Source organism: Salmo salar, chromosome ssa15 (genome assembly GCF_905237065.1).
Source record: "Salmo salar chromosome ssa15, Ssal_v3.1, whole genome shotgun sequence".
Classification (NCBI taxonomy): domain Eukaryota; kingdom Metazoa; phylum Chordata; class Actinopteri; order Salmoniformes; family Salmonidae; genus Salmo; species Salmo salar.
Genome location: NC_059456.1, coordinates 24,134,040 through 24,156,758, shown reverse-complemented (window position 1 = coordinate 24,156,758; position 22,719 = coordinate 24,134,040). Strand labels below are relative to the sequence as shown.

General features: G+C 42.5%; 1 protein-coding gene across 5 annotated transcripts in view; it reads left to right on the top strand.

Annotated features, from left to right (window-relative positions):
* The window catches only part of LOC106571102 (ryanodine receptor 3), a 229,681-nt gene that overhangs the window by 187,499 nt on the left and 19,463 nt on the right, over positions 1–22,719 (top strand). For 3 of the 5 annotated variants that reach the window (XM_045695568.1, XM_045695565.1, XM_045695566.1), the window contains 24 exons: positions 469–603; positions 3,218–3,330; positions 5,074–5,170; positions 7,245–7,357; positions 7,501–7,552; positions 7,793–7,852; positions 8,268–8,367; positions 8,452–8,531; positions 8,672–8,748; positions 9,018–9,091; positions 13,176–13,190; positions 14,158–14,238; positions 14,495–14,583; positions 14,894–15,022; positions 15,248–15,352; positions 16,546–16,627; positions 17,289–18,296; positions 18,446–18,726; positions 19,160–19,203; positions 19,535–19,703; positions 19,952–20,038; positions 20,723–20,896; positions 21,089–21,219; positions 21,539–21,581. In XM_045695568.1, the coding sequence (XP_045551524.1) occupies positions 469–603; positions 3,218–3,330; positions 5,074–5,170; positions 7,245–7,357; positions 7,501–7,552; positions 7,793–7,852; positions 8,268–8,367; positions 8,452–8,531; positions 8,672–8,748; positions 9,018–9,091; positions 13,176–13,190; positions 14,158–14,238; positions 14,495–14,583; positions 14,894–15,022; positions 15,248–15,352; positions 16,546–16,627; positions 17,289–18,296; positions 18,446–18,726; positions 19,160–19,203; positions 19,535–19,703; positions 19,952–20,038; positions 20,723–20,896; positions 21,089–21,219; positions 21,539–21,581 (3,339 nt within the window). Of the gene's footprint in view, positions 1–468; positions 604–3,217; positions 3,331–5,073; positions 5,171–7,244; positions 7,358–7,500; positions 7,553–7,792; positions 7,853–8,267; positions 8,368–8,451; positions 8,532–8,671; positions 8,749–9,017; positions 9,092–13,175; positions 13,191–14,157; positions 14,239–14,494; positions 14,584–14,893; positions 15,023–15,247; positions 15,353–16,545; positions 16,628–17,288; positions 18,297–18,445; positions 18,727–19,159; positions 19,204–19,534; positions 19,704–19,951; positions 20,039–20,722; positions 20,897–21,088; positions 21,220–21,538; positions 21,582–21,741; positions 21,761–22,719 lie in introns of those variants that run through there. The other 2 variants (XM_045695567.1, XM_045695569.1) reach the window with 2 other exon arrangements.

Below are 22,719 nucleotides of genomic sequence, written 5' to 3'. Positions count from 1 at the left end.
GATCTTCTGATGTTTAAGTGGTGTCACATTATAAATTAACAAATTATAACGAGTCTAATGTTTAATGCTGTGTGTGTCTGTGTTACATGTGATGTACCAATTATGTTTTAGTGTTAAGCAAGTTGCTTAATCTGATCACAAACATTTGATGTTTTTGCTGATGATGGTTTTGCTGGTAATGATTTTGCTGGTATATTTAATTTGATTGAGTAGCCAGCCAATTTACTCGTTGGCATCAATCAACAGTCCATTTAGCTGGGACTGAACACCTGGTGCTTCAACAACTCTGCCTGTGTGTGTGTGTGTGTGTGTGTGTGTGTGTGTGTGTGTGTGTGTGTGTGTGTGTGTGTGTGTGTGTGTGTGTGTGTGTGTGTGTGTGTGTGTGTGTGTGTGTGTGTGTGTGTGTGTGTGTGTGTGTGTGTGTGTGGGTGGGTGGGTGGGTGGGTGGGTGTGTGTGTGTTTTTGAAGTCTGATGACCTGGCAGTGCAGTGGCAGATGAACCTGTATAAGGATGTGGTGGTGGAGAGTGAGGAACGTACAGACCCAGAACAAACTGTGGACAGAGTACAGAGCATCTCTGCTGCAGTCTTCCACCTGGAGCAGGTAAACTATAGTCAACAGCCAGGTACACTATAGTCAACAGCCAGGTACAGGATAGTAACAGCCAAGTAAACTATAGTCAACAGCCAGGTTCCCTATAGTCAACAGCCAGGTTCAGTATAGTCAACAGCCAGGTTCCCTATAGTCAACAGCCAGGTACACTATAGTCAACAGCCAGGTTCCCTATAGTTAACAGCCTATTTCCCTATAGTCAACAGCCAGGTTCCCTATAGTCAACAGCTAAGTAAACTATAGTCAAGAGCCAAGTACACTATAGTCAACAGTCAGGTACAGTATAGTCAACAGCCAGGTTCCCTATAGTCAACAGCCAGGTACAGTATAGTCAACAGCCAGGTACAGTATAGTCAACAGCCATGTTCCCTATAGTCCACAGCCAGGTCCCCTATAGTCAACAGCCAGGTTCCCTATAGTCAACAGCCAGGTTCAGTATAGTCAACAGCCAGGTTCAGTATAGTCAACAGCCAGGTTCCCTATAGTCAACAGCCAGGTTCAGTATAGTCAACAGCCAGGTTCCCTATAGTCAACAGCCAGGTTCAGTATAGTCAACAGCCAGGTTCCCTATAGTCAACAGCCAGGTTCAGTATAGTCAACAGCCAGGTTCCCTATAGTCAACAGCCAGGTAAACTATAGTCAACAGCCAAGTAAACTATAGTCAACAGCCAGGTACACTATAGTCCACAGCCAGGTACACTATAGTCCACAGCCAGGTACACTATAGTCAACAGCCTATTTCCCTACAGTCAACAGCCAGGTTCCCTACAGTCAACAGCCAGGTACCCTATAGTCAACAGCCAGTTTCCCTATAGTCAACAGCCAGTTTCCCTATAGTCAACAGCCAGGTTCCCTATAGTCAACAGCCAGGTTCCCTATAGTCAACAGCCAGGTTCCCAATAGTCAACAGCCAGGTACACTATAGTCAACTGCCAGGTTCCCTATAGTCAACAGCCAGGTTCCCTACAGTCAACAGCCAGGTACAGTATAGTCAACAGCCAGGTTCCCTATAGTCAACAGCCAGGTTCCCTATAGTCAACAGCCAGGTTCCCTATAGTCAACAGCCAGATTCCATATAGTCAACAGCCAGGTTCCCTATAGTCAACAGCCAGGTACAGTATAGTCAACAGCCAGGTTCCCTATAGTCAACAGCCAGGTTCCTACAGTCAACAGCCAGATTCCATATAGTCAACAGCCAGGTTCCCTACAGTCAACAGCCAGGTACAGTATAGTCAACAGCCAGGTTCCCTATAGTCAACAGCCAGATTCCCTATAGTCAACAGCCAGGTTCCCTATAGTCAACAGCCAGGTTCCCTATAGTCAATAGCCAGGTTCCCTATAGTCAACAGCCAGGTTCCCTATAGTCAACAGCCAGATTCCATATAGTCAACAGCCAGGTTCAGTATAGTCAACAGCCAGATTCCATATAGTCAACAGCCAGGTTCCCTATAGTCAACAGCCAGGTTCCCTATAGTCAACAGCCAGATTACATATAGTCAACAGCCAGGTTCCCTACAGTCAACAGCCAGGTACAGTATAGTCAACAGCCAGGTTCCCTACAGTCAACAGCCAGGTACAGTATAGTCAACAGCCAGGTTCCCTATAGTCAACAGCCAGGTTCCTACAGTCAACAGCCAGATTCCATATAGTCAACAGCCAGGTTCCCTACAGTCAACAGCCAGGTACAGTATAGTCAACAGCCAGGTTCCCTATAGTCAACAGCCAGATTCCCTATAGTCAACAGCCAGGTTCCCTATAGTCAACAGCCAGGTTCAGTATAGTCAACAGCCAGGTTCCCTATAGTCAACAGCCAGGTTCCCTATAGTCAACAGCCAGATTCCATATAGTCAATAGCCAGGTTCCCTATAGTCAACAGCCAGGTTCCCTATAGTCAACAGCCAGATTCCATATAGTCAACAGCCAGGTTCAGTATAGTCAACAGCCAGGTTCAGTATAGTAACAGCCAGGTTCCCTATAGTCAACAGCCAGGTTCCCTGTAGTCAACAGCCAGGTTCCCTATAGTCAACAGCCAGGTTCCATATAGTCAACAGCCAGGTTCCCTATAGTCAACAGCCAGGTTCCATATAGTCAACAGCCAGGTTCCCTATAGTCAACAGCCTAGTTACCTATAGTCAACAGCCAGGTTTACACTCTATAAAGTCTTTATGAACCTTTATTTATTCGGTGTCCCATTGAGACGAGTGTCTTTTTTACAAGGTTGCCCTATTTTTTTTTACAAGGTTGCCAGGTCGCAATTGTAAATGAGAACTTGTTCTCAACTTGCCTACCTGGTTAAATAAAGGTGAAATAAATAAATAAATAAATAAATAAATAAAAAATTTACACCTGCATAAAGTACATAATAATGATTTAGTAATTATAACAATCAAAATGTGCATTGCAGACAGATTGTGAAGCTTCATCATGTTTCAATGAAATGTACAGCTGTGACACTGTGTTTCGGCGCAACATCACCATACAGAATGAGAACTACTGTAAGCCTTGAGGGACACCGAAACGTACCTAAGATTTGTCACGAGGAATTTCCATCCACAGAAGTAAATGTATAATGTTTTCCCGTAAGACGTAATGTTTTGCACACTAGGTGGAACAGCCTCTGAGGATGAAGAAGTGTGTGTTTCAGAAGCTGCTGTCCAAACAGCGTAAACGTGCTGTGGTGGCCTGCTTCCGCATGGCTCCTCTCTACAACCTCCCCAGGTAAGACTTCTATCACACTTACATACTACTCATGACAATTAGAGGTACACTGATAGGGGGGAGGGGGGGAAACGGGAGTTTTGACTAATGTAGGTCTATGTTGCCTCTGTCAACTTAATAAGATCAGTAGCCAGCTACCACCTGGTTACTCAACCCTGCACCTTAGAGGCTGCTGCCCTATATACATAGACATGGAATCACTGACCACTTTAATAATGGAACACTAGTCACTTTAATAGTGTTTACGTACGGCTTTACTCATCTGATATGTATTTTCTGTATTCTATTCTACTGTATTTTAGTCAATATCACTCCTACATTGCTCAATCTAATATTTATATATTTCTTTATTCCATTATTTTACTTTGAAATGTGTGTATTGTTGTGAATTGTTAGATACTACTGAACTGTTGGAGCTAGGAACACAAGCATTTTGCTAGACCCTCGATAATATCTGCTAAATATGTGTATGTGACCAATAAAATTTGATTTAATTTGAAGATACGTAGATGAATGTGAGTTTGAGGTGTTATTAAATCCAAGCTTTTATTCTGCCCAACTTTGTAACTGTGTCAACAACTAACCCAGAAAAAAGTCCTCAGTCGTCCTTCATGGTGTTATTGTCTCCATCAAATGTGATGTTCCAGTCCTGTATCTCTGTTATCTCTCAGTGAAGTTGGTGACATGCTATTATTAGTGTATCCACACTCTCGCTCTCTCTCGCTCTCTCTCTCGCTCTCTCTCTTTCGCTATCTCTCGCTCTCTCTCTCGCTCGCTCTCTTTCGCTATCTCTCGCTCTCTCTCTCGCCCTCTTTCGCTCTCTTGCTCTCACTCGCTCTCTCTCTTTCGCTCTCTCTCTCTCGCTCGCTCTCTCTCTCTCTACCTCCCTAACCTTGTTCTTCCTTTCTGTTATTTCTCTCTGTTATACCACCTACAATACCTTTCCCTCAGATACAAAAATAACAATTACTTCCTGAACGGCTATCGGTACGTTTGGCTGGAAAAGGCGTTCGCTGACTCTAATTTTGACCACCTGTTCTCCATGCTAACGGTAATGTGAGACTCCTGGCTGAATGCTAGCCTGAGTGTCAGTCTGTTTCTGCTCTCTTGCCAACTCCTTGTGGAATTGTCATGCCAAACAGACTGGCACCCAGGCTAGGTTGAATGCTTCACCTCTCTCCCCTCCTCCATCTTATTCTCCAGGCTATGGACTGAGCCAACAGTCAACACCACCTACCTACTGCACCTACCACAACCTACCTCCAGTTTACTGCACTGTTGATTCTGATTGGTCAGCCTCAACTTACAGCCAATCAGTGGTCAATCAATGAGCAATCCAGGAAGCATTTTGCTTGTTTACATAAAGATCATCATTCTCATTTTGTCTTAGAATCATGGAATGTTTTTTTCTCATGTAATTTAAGTAACATAATGACTGTATTTTTGGAGCTTTAGGTATCATTTATTAACTGAAATAATATTTGAATACAGTGTTCAGTGTTTTTAGATATAATTTTAACCACATCCTCAGACAGTTTCTGTATGCTAATCAAGCCATCAAGGTTGACCAGTCAGAAGGGCCAGTGGCTACCACATCGACCAATCACCACCCTGGAATGCTCTTCCTTCCTGTTTCACCCTCACATCTCTCCCTCCTTCCGCCTCCCCCTTTCCTAAACTTACTTGGACACACCTTAACCTCATTCTCCTCTCCTTCTCCTCCTCTCATCCCTCCTTCCCCAGGCATCGTTCTATTAACCTCTTCGTGTTGGGCTATGTGAGACTATGGATAGAGACAGAGGAGTACTCCTTTGAGGAGAAGCTAGTGCAGGACCTGGCAGTAAGTACTGGGCATGTTGCGGTGGTGTCTGCCACCACCTCAGCCCTAGCCTCAGCCTTGCCCCCTGTGCCCTGTGTTGGCACCGCACCCCCACCAGCCCTCTCCGCCGACTGCCTCTTGAGCACGATGCCCGCCGTTGAGCTTCGGGATCGGGATCGCTTCCCGGTTCGCCTGGGTCTGGGGACCTCGCCTTGGGCCCCCAGACGTTCCCGAGGGCCCCGCGCTCTCTCTAGCTTTGTGGCTCGCTACCGGCAGAGCCTTGACAGGCATGACAGGCTCAACCTCAGGAGACTCAGTGGCAGCAATGGCTCCGTCTCTGCAGCAAAGCACGTGGCTAGAAAAACAGGCTATGGCATGGGCTATGTCACCACTACTACTACTACTGTGGTAAGAGGGGCAGCTAAAGCCCTCAATAGGTGTTAGCTGTTTGATGTCCGACGTCGACCCTACCAACTAGATGTTGTACAGTATGGTCTCTACTGTAACTGTAAGTCTGTAGTGAAGTGGTCAAGTGGAGTGTGAAGTGACGTCTTCGGTGGCATGCTCGCGCACATCTCCGCCTGGATTCATACAGTATTGTGACGGGTGTTGAAATTCATTGATCTCACTGAACAAATCTGTATATACACTTGTAAGGAAGTAACCATATTTACACAGTACTGCAACATGTCATAAAACATGTCAGAGGAAGAATGTACAATAGTAGACGACGACGTAACACATTCATCATCATCATCGTCATCGTCATCGTCGTCGTCCACACACTGTATTTAGTAGTGCCGCATCTGTTGGACCATAGTAGTCTGCATGCGTTTCACTGCTGGGTCCTGTTCAGTAGGGAAACAACGTTTTGAAACAGAGTGAAACAGGGAGCAACTACCTGAACCAATAATAACGGCTGCTTTTTGTTTTCTGTCATAAATGTTTTGCTACGGTGTGCCCTACTAAACAATACCCTGGTCAATTCCCCTGACAATGCACCCCCCCCCCCCCAAACACCCCCCCCCGGTAACACTGTGCAACAAAGTGGGACTTGAAAGGGGTGTGGTTAAAATGGAGGCGGGAGAGGGAGCAAGCCTGCTACAGCTGTATTAGAATAAATCCCCAATTAAGATAAATCTTCTATCACATTGGGCAGCACAATTGATTCTGAGTTCGGGCTTATAATGTTTATATGTGAAAACTATTTCTAAGGTGCGTACTTTCAGATTTTACGAACTCACTTGCTTGTTTAAATCCCTTGCGCTGCTCGCGTTTTGAAGTCCACAATGTAGAAGGGGAGGGGACGGACTGAGAGATCAGCCAATTGAAATCAGCGGTTGTTTTTTCCTCTCCTGCCATAGACTTCCAGTCAAGTCCCGTTCTGAGGTGCTGTGAAACCAGAAGGTTCGACACAGAGAGAGCCGGCTGGTGGACAAGATTAGCCAGCAGGGTGTAGTCTCTAGTGGAAAGGCCAGGTTAAGAACAGAGATAACCTCTGTCTTTAGCCAGCAGGGTGTAGTCTCTAGTGGAAAGGCCAGGTTAAGAACAGAGATAACCTCTGTCTTTAGCCAGCAGGGTGTAGTCTCTAGTGGAAAGGCCAGGTTAAGAACAGAGATAACCCCTGTCTTTAGCCAGCAGGGTGTAATCTCTAGTGGAAAGGCCAGGTGAAGAACAGAGATAACATCTGTCTTTAGCCAGCAGGGTGTAGTCTCTAGTGGAAAGGCCAGGTGAAGAACAGAGATAACCTCCTGTCTTTAGCCAGCAGGGTGTAGTCTCTAGTGGAAAGGCCAGGTGAAGAACAGAGATAACCCCTGTCTTTAGCCAGCAGGGTGTAGTCTCTAGTGGAAAGGCCAGGTGAAGAACAGAGATAACCTCCTGTCTTTAGCCAGCAGGGTGTAGTCTCTAGTGGAAAGGCCAAGTTAAGAACAGAGATAACCCCTGTCTTTAGCCAGCAGGGTGTAGTCTCTAGTGGAAAGGCCAGGTGAAGAACAGAGATAACCTCCTGTCTTTAGCCAGCAGGGTGTAGTTTCTAGTGGAAAGGCCAGGTGAAGAACAGAGATAACCTCCTGTCTCCTGTGGGTCGTCTGTGTAGAAAACCCCGATGAAGATCGTGGAGGAGGAAGAAGAGGAGGAGGTTGAGATTAAGCCAGACCCACTTCATCAGCTTATCCTTCACTTCAGCCACAACGCCCTCACAGAGAGAAGGTAGGAGAGATAAATTAGTGTTTTATCCACCAATCTTACTTAAATAGGCAATAATTGTGTGATCTTAACTTATTTGTGTTATATTTCTCTACTGACTTGATACAAGACATGATAATGATTGGATAATATGTTATTCTCAACAGTTTCTTGGAAGAAGATCCGCTGTATATTGCATATGCAGACATGATGGCAAAGGTACTGTACGCAACTGAGAATTTGAGCACACTTTGGCTGCGTTTACATAGGCAGCCCAATTCTGATCTTTTGCCCAATTATTGGCAAAAGATCTGATCTGATTGGTCAAAAGGCCAATTAGTGGCAAAATATCAGAATTGGGCTGCCTGTGTAAACACGTACTTTCATAATCAGACTGGGTTTATATACAATTAATACACCGTTGTCATAACTCTAGCATGTTCTCCTCTATCTCCTCAGAGTTGTGCAGAGGATGAAGAGGAGGAAGAGGAGGAAGAGGGGAAAGAGAAGACATTTGAGGTTTGAATCTGCCTTTATTCCACCTCAGGGTTCGGGTCCCCATTTTTCACCATGTGAAGGATCTGTCGACGTGCCCTTGACCAGGGCGTGGACCCTGGATGCTTCTGTGTGTCGCTCTGAATGGGAGTCTGTTGGATGACTGGTGTGGTGTAGCTGTTGAGCGGCTTCACTGCAAGTATATTGTATGTTTCGGATATTCAATAAAAAAATTTATACAAATTCAAATAAAAAAAATCCTCACAGCGTAAAAATCCTCAAAACATGTCTATGTTAAAGTTTATTTTACGATGTAAAGTGTTTTACATCACACAGGCATCTCCTTTGTAGATCATGTATTTCTCCCCTCAGGATGATAGATCGATTTAAGAATGTTTTTGACGTTTTTTAATCAATGTGTGTGTGTTTGGGCCCACAGGAGAAGGAAATGGAGAAGCAGAAGATCTTGTACCAGCAGGCCAGACTCCACGCCCGTGGGGCTGCTGAGATGGTGCTACAGATGATCAGCGCCAGTAAAGGTGTTGATTATCATCTTTAGCTGCAGTATAGATGAAGCCAAATGTCCTTCAAACTAACAATTGTGTTCTCCTCTCTGTCCCCAGGTCGACTAGGTCCTATGGTGACCTGCACCCTCAAACTGGGCATCTCCATCCTCAACGGAGGTAACGTGCTGGTCCAGCAGGTTAGTCTACATCACATTATTACAGGTGTATTACTGTGTATGTTTGACACATCATTACCACAGATGTATTCCGTCATCACGTCTTGCCAAGACTTTCTGTGCATGAAAACGTGAGTTTTACGTTCCATTGTTTTTGGCAGAAAATGCTGGATTACCTGAAAGAGAAAAGAGACGCAGGCTTTTTCAAGAGTTTGTCAGGCCTCATGCAGTCCTGCAGGTAACCGTGACTACGCCACCCAAATAACCCAGAGTACAGACCTCGTCTTAGAACTGCCTGGGAATGATGATAGCCTTCTGATAGCCTTCTGATCAACTTCTGATAAATCAATGTATTGTAACTTATTGATAAGCATGTTGGTTATACCCAATGACATTATAAATTGACCTTCATAGTCCTATCGCCACTGTTTATGTCAATCTTATTAATTATCCCTGTGCTGATGTGTTTCTCTTTGACAATGTATCTTATCTCCGTACCCTCCACAGTGTCCTGGACTTGAATGCCTTTGAGAGACAGAACAAAGCGGAAGGTCTGGGGATGGTGACAGATGAAGGCTCCAGTAAGTTTAGCGACAGGATGGCCAGCTGATGCACTACCCTGAGCTTTAATAAGTAGTTCAATATTTGAGTGTAGCTTCCTTTTTCCCTTCAGCAGTAGGTGAGCTATCTTGGTTGCTGTTTGACACTTGGAGTATCTTTACTCATAAAACTGTTAAGAGAACAAAAGTCACACCTTTCCTTTCCTTAGTTGTCCCCAAGCCTAGTCTAGGTAGTGCCGAAGTTTTCAGTGTTCGATTTCAGCTTATTTTGTTTTTTTTCTCAGCAATAGGTCCAAGAGATGTCTGCTATCTTAGCTGTTGTCTTGACTCAGAGAATCTAGAACTTTAGGGATCAACACACACCGTTCACTCACTGCTCAGCAAGAAGCCAACCTCCTTCCATATGGCTAATGCTGGACCATGACATTGGCTTATCTCTCTCTCTCGCTCTGTTGTTTTATATGTTGGTGTCAACTTATCTTCTGAATGAATGGCCCTGGCTAATAGAAAATTAACATAGAATTGCATTCGACCTTGTAATGCGATTTTTGTTTTTGTTGCATCCGTTTCTTACTGCTTGTGCTACAGTAATGGTAGAGCAGGGTTTCCCAAACTGGGTCCTGGGGCCCCCCCCTGGGTCCTGCCCCCCCCCATGGGTGAATCAGCTGTGTAGTGCTATGTCAAAAAACTAAACGTGCACCCCTTGGGGTCCAGAGGACCAAGTTTGGGGAACCCTGTGTTAGTGTCTGTGGTCCATGTGATTAATCTGTCGTTGTCCAGACAGTCATCAGGGCTGCAAGGCCTTGTGGCATCACCGATGACTTGGGGTAAGACAGAATATATGTACAGTAGGTCTATGCAGCAGGGTTGGGGTCAAGTGCATTTCAATTCCAGTAAATTCAGGAAGTAAACCAAATTCCAATGACAAATTTTCCTCAGTAAAAGGCCTTGAAGAGAATTGGATCGGAATTGATATTTCAGTATACTTCCTGAATTGACTGTAATTGAAACGTAACTGACCCCAACCCTGCTTTGTATTACACAGTATGAATGTCACTCACCACTTTTAATCATGGAATGAATTGAGTTCATTTTAAATGAAGAAGTGACATTTATGACAAAGTTTCATCAGGTTTAGGAATCTAAGATGTTCAGTAGTTTCATCAGGTTTAGGAATCTAAGATGTTCAGGAATCTAAGATGTTCAGTAGTTTCATCAGGTTTAGGAATCTAAGATGTTCAGTAGTTTCATCAGGTTTAGGAATCTAAGATGTTCAGGAATCTAAGATGTTCAGTAGTTTCATCAGGTTTAGGAATCTAAGATGTTCAGGAATCTAAGATGTTCTGTAGTTTCATCAGGTTTAGGAATCTAAGATGTTCAGGAATCTAAGATGTTCAGTAGTTTCATCAGGTTTAGGAATCTAAGATGTTCAGGAATCTAAGATGTTCTGTAGTTTCATCAGGTTTAGGAATCTAAGATGTTCAGTAGTTTCATCAGGTTTAGGAATCTAAGATGTTCTATAGTTTCATCAGGTTTAGGAATCTAAGATGTTCAGTAGTTTCATCAGGTTCAGGGATCTAAGATGTTCAGTAGTTTCATCAGGTTTAGGAATCTAAGATGTTCAGTAGTTTCATCAGGTTCAGGAATCTAAGATGTTCAGTAGTTTCATCAGGTTTAGGAATCTAAGATGTTCAGTAGTTTCATCAGGTTTAGGAATCTAAGATGTTCAGGAATCTAAGATGTTCAGTAGTTTCATCAGGTTTAGGAATCTAAGATGTTCTGTAGTTTCATCAGGTTTAGGAATCTAAGATGTTCTGTAGTTTCATCAGGTTCAGGAATCTAAGATGTTCTGTAGTTTCATCAGGTTTAGGAATCTAAGATGTTCTGTAGTTTCATCAGGTTCAGGGATCTAAGATGTTCAGTAGTTTCATCAGGTTTAGGAATCTAAGATGTTCAGTAGTTTTATCAGGTTTAGGAATCTAAGATGTTCAGTAGTTTCATCAGGTTTAGGAATCTAAGATTTTCAGGAATCTAAGATGTTCAGTAGTTTCATCAGGTTTAGGAATCTAAGATGTTCAGTAGTTTCATCAGGTTTAGGAATCTAAGATGTTCAGGAATCTAAGATGTTCAGTAGTTTCCTCAGGTTTAGGAATCTAAACTGTGCAGTTTGTGTGTGTAAGTACAGTAGTTATCAATGTATATGAAAACATCTACACGTCTTATGTTGTCTGGTTCTGATTCAGTACCAATATGATACACTAAAAGCTTTCCAAGAGATATTTTTACTCCTAATTTGAGAGCAGGGGTTTCCTCCGTCCTGAAGTAGGGCTAAGACATCGTGCAGCATTTCTTCTTTTTTTTAACTGTAACCTTTATTTAACTAGGCAAGTCAGTTAAAAACAAATTCTTTTTCACAATGATGGCCTATCAGGGAACAGTGGGTTAACCTCCTTGCTCAGGGTTAGAACAACAGATTTTTTACTTTGTCAGCTCGGGGATTCGATCCAGCAAACTTTCAGTTACTGGCCCAAAGCTCTAACCACTAGGCTACCTGCTCTAACCACTAGGCTACCTGCCTCTAACCACTAGGCTACCTGCCTCTAACCACTAGGCTACCTGCTCTAACCACTAGGCTACCTGCCTCTAACCACTAGGCTACCTGCTCTAACCACTAGGCTACCTGCTCTAATCACTAGGCTACCTGCCGCCCCAGCATTAACTAGATACAAGCCTCTTCTGTCACATCTGCATTACAACACACACACACACACCTCCCCCACACACCTAATGCTCACACACACACACACACACACACACACACACACACACACACACACCTTTCTCCTAACACATCCTTCAGTTCTCCAGTTGTATAGTTCTGATAGTATATAGGATGTTATTGTCGTTAACCTAAGTACACCCTAATTATCATCAAACCTTAAAAACCATCCTTTTAACAGGGTGCCCTTGTCTCCTCACCTATAATGAGGTTAAAAACCTTCCTTTTAACAGCATGCCCTTGTCTCCTCACCTATAATGAGGTTAAAACCTTCCTTTTAACAGCATGCCCTTGTCTCCTCACCTATAATGAGGTTAAAACCTTCCTTTTAACAGCATGCCCTTGTCTCCTCACCTATAATGAGGTTAAAACCTTCCTTTTAACAGCATGCCCTTGTCTCCTCACCTATAATGAGGTTAAAAACCTTCCTTTTAACAGCATGCCCTTGTCTCCTCACCTATAATGAGGTTAAAAACCTTCCTTTTAACAGCATGCCCTTGTCTCCTCACCTATAATGAGGTTAAAAACCTTCCCTTTAACAGCGTGCCCTTGTCTCCTCACCTATAATGAGGTTAAAAACCTTCCTTTTAACAGCATGCCCTTGTCTCCTCACCTATAATGAGGTTAAAACCTTCCTTTTAACAGGGTGCCCTTGTCTCCTCACCAATAATGACTAGGAATCTAAGATATTCAGTAGTTTCATCAGGTTTAGGAATCTAAGATGTTCAGGAATCTAAGATGTTCAGTAGTTTCATTAGGTTTAGGAATCTAAGATGTTCAGTAGTTTCATCAGGTTTAGGAATCTAAGATGTTTAGGAATCTAAGCTGTTCAGTAGTTTCATCAGGTTTAGGAATCTAAGCTGTTCCCTTGTCTCTGCCCTTGTCTCCTCACCTATAATGAGGTTAAAAACCTTCCTTTTAACAGCATGCCCTTGTCTCCTCACCTATAATGAGGTTAAAAACCTTCCTTTTAACAGCATGCCCTTGTCTCCTCACCTATAATGAGGTTAAAAACCTTCCTTTTAACAGCATGCCCTTGTCTCCTCACCTATAATGAGGTTAAAAACCTTCCTTTTAACAGCATGCCCTTGTCTCCTCACCTATAATGAGGTTAAAAACCTTCCCTTTAACAGGGTGCCCTTGTCTCCTCACCTATAATGAGGTTAAAAACCTTCCTTTTAACAGGGTGCCCTTGTCTCCTCACCTATAATGAGGTTTTTACATTTTCTTTTTCTTCTCCTTTTTGAAATTCAATGTCTTCTCTTGCTTACATCTGCTTTGTCCGTTTGTTTGTCCTCTCCTATCATTAAAACTCATCGATGGCAGTCGACAGTGAGCGGGGTAAATAGACAATTCAGATGCTCCCAACTGCCATGCTAACATCTTGAATTCCGTCACCATATTGTGGTCCCTCTCTCACCTTCACTTCCCTGCCTCATTTGACCCCCACACGACCTGGAAGCATTAACCTATTGCTCTGGTCTGCAGGGAGGTACATTCATACGTATGCATGCGTTGAATGGAGACATAAAACTACAGGTTTACTTTGTTAACTCCTGTTAATAGTGGTAATTGTTACCTTTTCTTTATGTTATTCTGCATCACTTATCTACATTCTACTAATGATACTCCTATAAGGCTATCAATATTTTTCCAAAGGTTTAACCTATGATTTATAGACTTGTCCACAGCTGAAGCAAAGCTTTGATGTGCTTTGGACTTGGGGCCTATTTCACAAAGCTGGTTTCATGTTTAACTTTCACATGGATGATATAGCTGCTTCAGAAATTGAATTCAGTTCTTCCCACATTTGTCAAGTACTATGGAATGGAATCGCTTGCTGATTCTAATTCTAGTGTTCCACCTTTCTGTTCTGATTCTTTAAAAAAAAACATTCCCTACCATGTGTTGTCTTGTTCTAAGACTATACGGTATATGTGAAAGTTATCTGGCTAACCTCCAGCTTCCTGAAATGTCCTGGTGTTTCACCATATTCATTTCAATTGTAATTAATTTCAGAGCATTTCAAAAAAATTAGCACTTTAGATGCAGCTGTTATCTAAAGTCCCTGGACTTTTTTTGTGAACAACACAGACTCTGTATCTGTGCTTGCCACCTGCCTGTCTAAGAGTGATGGGTGCCGAGTGAGCAAGGGCACGATCCTAACTTGACATCCACGAGCCTAACTCAGACTTTCGCCTATATCATGTAAAATCTAGTTGCTCGCGGATCTCAAGGTAGGATTCGGCCATTGTTTTTCTTGTTGTTTTGGAGAGCAGTCTTCACCTACTTCTGTCCCCTCCCCAAGGTTCCAAAGTTCTGACGAATGATGACTTCACCAAAGATCTCTTCCGGTTTTTGCAACTGCTCTGTGAGGGGCACAACGGGGGTGAGAACTTTTATAAATGACTATTAAAACAAATATGAATATTGTTTTTGGTATCGATTTGGACCAGTTGTCAAAAAGAATTCATCACAAAATGATCTGATCGCTCTTTCGTTTAGGTGGCGAAAGTACAATTTCCATGTTAGCTAACGTAACCATAACTCATGATAGGTTACTCACAACCAGGCTCCTACACTCCACATTATCCCAATTATCCCATTAACCACATCATCCCAAAATCTAAATTTGTTCTTCACAGATTTCCAAAACTTCCTGAGAACACAAACAGGAAACACATTGACAGTCAACATTATCATCAGCACAGTGGACTACCTGCTACGCCTTCAGGTGATACACACTCACACACACACATTCAGCTATTTTGTCTCCCTTAACCAAAAACACACACACACACACATTCAGGTATTTTGTCTCTCTAAACCACAAACACACATTTGGTTATTTTGTCCTCACGACATAAACCATATTTATAAACACACATTCTGATACACACACACACACACACACACACACACACACACACACACACACACACACACACACACACACACACACACACACACACACACACACACACTAGAAAGGAGAATGTGACATGTTTTCCCCAACACACTGACATAGTAATCCTTCTCTGTAGGAATCTATCAGTGACTTCTACTGGTATTATTCTGGGAAAGACATTATCGACGAGGCAGGGCAGGTCAACTTCTCCAAAGCCTTAGCTGTCGCAAAGCAGATCTTTAACTCACTCACTGAGTACATCCAGGTAAGACCTGTCCCTTGTGTTTTTATTGGGTTTCTACATTTTGCCTATATTCACTCTTTCGTCCCAAACGTGATATTTTTATTTTATGATACTTACTGACATGTTTTTAATTGGTGTGATCTTTATAAATATTCACTTCTCTCCCCTTCCTCTCTTCTTCCCTCCCTCCCTCCCTCCCTCTCCCCCCTCCTCCCACCTTCCTCTCTCCCTATCTCCCCATCCCAGGGCCCATGTATTGGGAACCAGCAGAGTCTGGCCCACAGCAGACTGTGGGATGCAGTGGTGGGATTCCTGCATGTGTTTGCCAACATGCAGATGAAGCTGTCCCAGGTAACTAGGTGTCCTCAGTGCTGCACCAACCATTCCAGTAAAGTGAGCAAAATAAAACAGTAAACTACTGGCCCAGTCCAGCGTCCTGCGAGCTACCCTGCTATCCTAGAGTTGCATTCAGTGTCTATCTATAGGCAGCAGTGTCCCGCTGCTTCCTGTCAGTCAACGCTCACTGTCGTCTCCATCGCCTCTCCAATCAGACACTGATCTTGTAAAAATCACTCACATTTCAATAGACTATTTAGGGGATGTACTTGTACATCAAGCTGCCTCTCACTACAGAAACAGGAGATCGGTTCCTGCCCTGGAGGCCGTTGTAGCTCAAGGCTTACTTACTACTACACTTAAATAGCCTCAAAGAGTATAGGATTCACCCACACAGGACCGCACCAAACATCCTCAACATCAACAAGCAGGTCGTTAGATGCAAAGCAATTTTTCCCCAGTTGATTTCTGTAAATGAGAATATGTTCTCAGTCAACTTGTCTGGTAAAGGTTTTAAGGTTTACTTATCTGGTAAATTAAGGTTTAAATTCACCTGGTAAATTTTAATTAACATTTTTTTTTTTAAGTATGTATTGATGCCTATATCCTGCAATGAAGGGGCATTTGTTTCAGCAGGAGCTTTACCCCAATAACCATGAACACAGTTACACAGCAAACCATTTAAGGACATTACAATGTAAAGGAGTTTAACCACCACTTGTCTACTGTCTTTGACTACTGTTCTCTGACCATTGTAAAACTGTTTAGAACTGTCCACGTCTCATTTGATATGCTCTGTTGTAAAAATCTAGTCTAATCTATATACTATTCTATTCTGGCTTGTCGTGATAGTTGCGCTCAATAGTAGATTTAGTTTTTTGTTCTGTCGTCCAGTGGAATGTGGATGCTGTCTTCCTAGATTAGGCCTGTAAAAACCCTCTAACATTAGATTAGGAAATTCATCTGTGTTGAATGTTTCGTTTTTTTTGGTTGTGTATTTTTAATGCACACCAACTGTGTATTGTACGCATGATTGAGATTCAAAAATATCATGAAAAATGCTTTATAAATACATTGTATTATGAATGATTCATTTATTTTTATTATTAAGCACTAATAAATACAAATGAATAAATAATAATTCATACTAGTAAATGAATGGCAGTGTAGTGTTAATGCAGTTGTTCCGACGGTCGGCGCTCCTTTAGGACTCGTGTCAGATTGAGCTGCTGAAGGAATTGATGGACCTTCAGCAGGACATGGTGGTGATGATGCTGTCACTGCTCGAGGGTAAGAACCTACTACAGATTCACTCAAATAGGACTGTATCTAAGATGTTGTAGGTTACGGTCACCACACCAGCATTTTGTTTGAACGTATATATATATTTACACCATATAGTCAATCATTTACACATGGCAGTAATGGTAGGTATCCACATAATACAAGTTCTATTCTTAACCCCATTCCTTTACTTAGATTTGTGTGTATTGGGTATATGTTGTGAAATTGGATGTGTGTGTATTGGGTATATGTTGTGAAATTGTTAGATATCACTTGTTAGATACTGCTGCACTGTTGGAACTAGAAGCACAAGCATTTCTCTACACTCGCATTAACTAACCGCACTCGCTAACCATGTGTATGTGACCAATAAAATGTGATTTGATTTTGTGAATATGAACAAGGAAGAATGTAAGAGTAAGTAAGTTTGTAAGTATAGTAAGAATGTAAAGTAAAGTAAGAATGTAAAGTAAGAATGTAAATTAAAGTACGTAAGAATGTAAAGTAAGAATGTAAAGTAAAGTAAGAATGTAAAGTAAAGTAAGAATGTAAAGTAGCAATGTAAAGTAAAGTAAGAATGTAAAGTAAAGTAAGAATGTAAATTAAAGTAACTAAGACTGTAAATATGACATGACATTGATTCCCAGTCTTATGTGATGTCTCCTAGGCAACGTGGTGAATGGAACAATAGGAAAGCAGATGGTAGACACTCTGGTGGAGTCCTCCAGCAACGTAGAGATGATCCTCAAGTTCTTCGACATGTTCCTCAAGATCAAGGACCTGACAACGTCTGACAACTTCAGGGAGTACGACCCCGAGAACAAGGGGGTGATCTCCAAGAAAGATTTCCAGAAGTCCATGGAGAACCAGAAGCAGTACACCCAGTCGGAGATCGAGTTCCTGCTCTCCTGCGCTGAGGCCGACGAGAACGACATGTTCAACTACGAGGAGTTTGTGGAGCGGTTCCACGAGCCGGCCAAAGACATCGGCTTCAACGTAGCCGTGCTGCTCACCAACCTCTCTGAGCACATGCCTCACGATCCCCGTCTGGCCACCTTCCTGGAACCGGCCGAGAGCGTGCTGAACTACTTCGAACCGTACCTGGGTCGCATCGAGATCATGGGCGGAGGGAAGCGCATCGAGAGGGTCTATTTTGAGATCAGCGAGTCCAGTCGTACACAATGGGAGAAGCCACAGGTCAAAGAGTCCAAGAGACAGTTCATCTTTGACGTGGTCAACGAGGGGGGAGAAAGCGAGAAGATGGAGATGTTTGTGAACTTCTGCGAGGATACAATCTTTGAGATGCAGCTTGCGTCTCAGATCTCGGAGCCCGACGTGGTGGAGCGCCCGGAAGAGGAAGAGGAGGAGGTGCACAACTTGTTAGAAGAGCTTGCAGAGGAAGAGGAGAATAGCGAGCTGGAGGCTTCCTCGGCTTTCACCATGGCCTGCATCTCCGTCAAGAAGAAGATCTCCAACTTCAGACAGATGCTGACCTTCAAGATCCTCAAGAAGCAGTACAAAAAGTCCAAGAAGCTGAGCTTGAAGGAGATGACCGTTGGGTTCTTCTCCTTCTTCTGGACGCTCTTTACAGGGTTCTTCAAGGGGATCTACAGCCTCATCTTCGGATTCTTCCACCTCATCTGGTCATCCATGTTCGGAGGCGGGCTCGTCGAAGGTGGGATCTTCTTTATCTTTGAATTATTAATCTCTTTCATTGACTATTTTGTTTATTTTTTCTATTTTACGTTATTGTTTTTTGGCTACTCATAAGTGTGTTGCGATGTTTTTAAATGCACTTTAAATAAAGTCTGATTTGATTTGAAGGAGCCAAGAACATGAAGGTGACAGACATCTTGGGTAACATGCCCGACCCCACCCAGTTTGGTATCCACGGCGATGTGTTGGAGATGGAGAAAGCCGAGGTTGGTGATTCTGTGTCGGGCGGGACAGACCAGGCCATCAAACCGTCGGACAAGGCAGAGCAGGACATCTTAATGCAGATGATTAATCCCACACCAAAGAAAGGGGAAGGGTTAAAACATGTAGATCCTGGACTGGGAGACGTCTCTGAGACTCCTGATACCACCGCCACTGTGGAGAAGAAGGTGAGCAATCTATATCTGTTAAACCTTAAAAATAAATAAAAATAAGAAATTAAATACAATGACTTGAGTAGCTTAAAACACTTTAGACAACAGGAAGATATCATATATAATGTTGATTTTCGATGGCTTCTGTATAGCCTACTAGTTCTCAGTAGGCCTAGGCTTGTTTCACATGGATGATGTCACTAATAATTATCCCTCTAACCTTCTGTTGTCTGTCTCATGTAGAAGACTGATCCCCTCTATCCTTCTGTTGTCTGTCTCGTGTAGCAGACTGATACTCTCTATCTTTCTGTTGTCTGTCTCATGTAGAAGACTGATCCTCTCTATCCTTCTGTCTGTCTCATGTAGAAGACTGAACCTCTCTGAGCGTCTTGTCAGTCTCATGTAGAAGACTGATCCCCTCTAACCGTCTGTTGTCTGTCTCATGTAGAAGGCCGTTAAAGAAAGTAAAGAGTCAGAACCAGAGAAAGCAGAGTGAGTAGTGTATACATTTATTTATCTCTGTCTGTGTGTATGTTTACTTCAGCTATGTAACATGAAGGGCATGTTAAAATCAACTTGATTTATAGTGTATTTAAAACATAAATTAAAATCCTGTGCTCGGTTGCTCGCATCTTGACAGGTTATTTTAAATAAGAGTTTGATCTTAATGGATCATTTTTTCTTAAAATGAAAATAATGGAATGAAACGAAAGACTGTGTTGTGTTGTGTTGTGTGTTAGGGTTTCAGCTCTCTAAGAGTTGTCAGAGCTTTGTGCTGGTGTCAGATCGATAACAGATCGGCGGCCATCTTGTGTTCTCACAGCACAGAGAAGAAGGAGAAGGAAGACATGGCCAAGGAGGAGGAGCCTAAAGAGGAAGTGGCTCATGAGAAGCCCGCCCCCAAGTCCAGAAACGGCCAATCAAAGGATGCTCCTACTTCCTTCTTTGCCAGCTTCTTGGCTGGGCTGGAGATCTACCAGGCCAAGATGCTGGTAATACATCAGACATTGTGTTTGTTCAAAATCGACTACATTTACGCGTCTTGAGCGCGGGAAATCTCTCTCCAGAAATAGTTTTTCTGCCTGCCACCTGCTGTCAACAGTGACCTTCCACATTGTCGTCATTGCAGTCACGCTCACCTCAGAAGACTGCTTTAAATGATTGTGACTAAATGTATTATCATGACTAAATGTATTATCATGACTAAATGTCTAACTTTCATTGTTCCATGTGTTTGCAGAACACACTGGCTCGAAACTTCTACAACATGCGTTTCCTGGCTCTGTTTGTGGCGTTTGCCATCAACTTCATTCTACTGTTCTACAGGGTAATTTATTATAACATTTAATGTTTTCTTGCTCTCTTTTCTACAAGATGCAAATAATTATTGCGTTGATGGCGAGATGAGGTGTTTTCTTTCCCACCATACGGTGACAGTTCTTTACCAATAACCAAGGTCTCATAGTCTCACTGCTGAATTAGACGTTCATCCACATTCTCCAAACGTCAAATTTAGAAGTGTTTTTTTTTCTCCCGCTGCTCTGTATCATTCAATTTCTTCAAATTACACATTTTGAAGTTAAGGGTTAAGTTTAGTCACTCATTATGAATGGTTAAGGTAAGGGCTAAGGTTTGGATAGGGTTATGAATGTTTACGGTAAGGGTTAAGGTTAGGGATAGTCAAAACCCACAACTGGGATCGAACACACAACCTTCTGATCCAGAGTCATGGGTTTACGCCTATCCACAACACCCTACAAAAACCAAGCCTACTTGATAGTAATAGTGCTCACTGTTGCCGGTTTTGAAGGCATTTCCTGACGTCATCAGGACGTGAGATAGATGTCCAATTTTGACATCAATCTTGAATGACCTGGCTGCTTGTATGACCACTTGGAGCCAAACTTTGAGACAACATTGTGAGCTGGTTGTGTGTTTGCTGCGATTTGACCATTGTGCAGTTTGTCATAGAAATAAAAACACATTTTCTCTGTGGGTCGTCTGCCCTCAGGTGACTGCTGATGAGGACTCCTGGACTAGTTCTGATGATGATGATGAGGAAGGTGGTGAGGAGTACTTTGTCCTGGAGGAGAGTACAGGCTACATGGCTCCTACACTGTGTTTCCTGGCTGTGTTCCACACTGCCCTCTCTATCCTCTGCTTGATTGGCTACTACTTTCTCAAGGTGATTCCAATCATTTAATCAATCAGCAACCGATCACATCATTTCACAGCATCTTTCTGTCCGTCTGCGTGTCCGTCTGCGTGTCCGTCTGCCTACCTGTTTGTCTCGGTCCGTCGTTCTATTCTAATGATCTTCTTCCTCAATGTTTCTCCTCTCACTCTTTTCTCTCTCTGTCATCCATTTCCCTCCCAGGTGCCTCTGGTGGTGTTTAAGAGAGAGAAAGGAATCGCCAGGCTGTTGGAGTTTGAAGGTCTCTACATCACAGAGCAGCCGGCAGACGATGACATCACAGGACAGTGGGACCGCCTCGTCATCAACACCCCGTGAGTCATTACCACGGAGGTACACTCAGTGCCTGACTTGGACTGAAACAGGTGCCGGTACTGTATATATTTAGGTGCGGGAGTTCCGCAATACTTTTGAGCTAAGATTCTATGAGAGGTGCAGGATCTCAAGCAGTAGAACATTTGAGGTGCCGGTACTCAGTTCCCGTAAGCTCCTGCCCAAGTCAACCAGTGTTGAAACTCATATGAACAAGTCAGTTGAAAAAAATCACCAGCTTCAGATGAAATTTCCAAATAGAATTGGAGAGACATTGAACGACTGATACCATGTCTATTTTTCTTTCTTATTTTTCTCAAGGTCCTTCCCTAATAATTACTGGGACAAGTTTATCAAACGGAAGGTACGTGGGATTTCAAAACTAATATAAAAATGTATAATAATAATGTTATTCACACAGAATTCTACACTAGTACTATACAGTATAATGTCATAGTGTAGTATAACAATATTATAAACCCAAACCGTATGTCTTTCCTTGTATGTGTCTGTTCTGTCTATAGGTCATTAATTAGTATGGAGATCTGTATGTGTCTGTTCTGTCTATAGGTCATTAATTAGTATGGAGATCTGTATGTGTCTGTCTATAGGTCATTAATTAGTATGGAGATCTGTATGTGTCTGTTCTGTCTATAGGTCATTAATTAGTATGGAGATCTGTATGTGTCTGTCTATAGGTCATTAATAAGTATGGAGATCTGTATGTGTCTGTTCTGTTTATAGGTCATTAATTAGTATGGAGATCTGTATGTGTCTGTCTATAGGTCATTAATTAGTATGGAGATCTGTATGTGTCTGTCTATAGGTCATTAATTAGTATGGAGATCTGTATGTGTCTGTCTATAGGTCATTAATTAGTATGGAGATCTATATGTGTCTGTTCTGTTTATAGGTCATTAATTAGTATGGAGATCTGTATGTGTCTGTCTATAGGTCATTAATTAGTATGGAGATCTGTATGTGTCTGTCTATAGGTCATTAATTAGTATGGAGATCTGTATGTGTCTGTTCTGTCTATAGGTCATTAATTAGTATGGAGATCTGTATGTGTCTGTCTATAGGTCATTAATTAGTATGGAGATCTGTATGTGTCTGTTCTGTCTATAGGTCATTAATTAGTATGGAGATCTGTATGTGTCTGTCTATAGGTCATTAATTAGTATGGAGATCTGTATGTGTCTGTCTATAGGTCATTAATTAGTATGGAGATCTGTATGTGTCTGTCTATAGGTCATTAATTAGTATGGAGATCTGTATGTGTCTGTCTATAGGTCATTAATTAGTATGGAGATCTGTATGTGTCTGTTCTGTCTATAGGTCATTAATTAGTATGGAGATCTGTATGTATCTGTTCTGTTTATAGGTCATTAATTAGTATGGAGACCTGTATGTGTCTGTCTATAGGTCATTAATTAGTATGGAGATCTGTATGTGTCTGTCTATAGGTCATTAATTAGTATGGAGATCTGTATGTGTCTGTC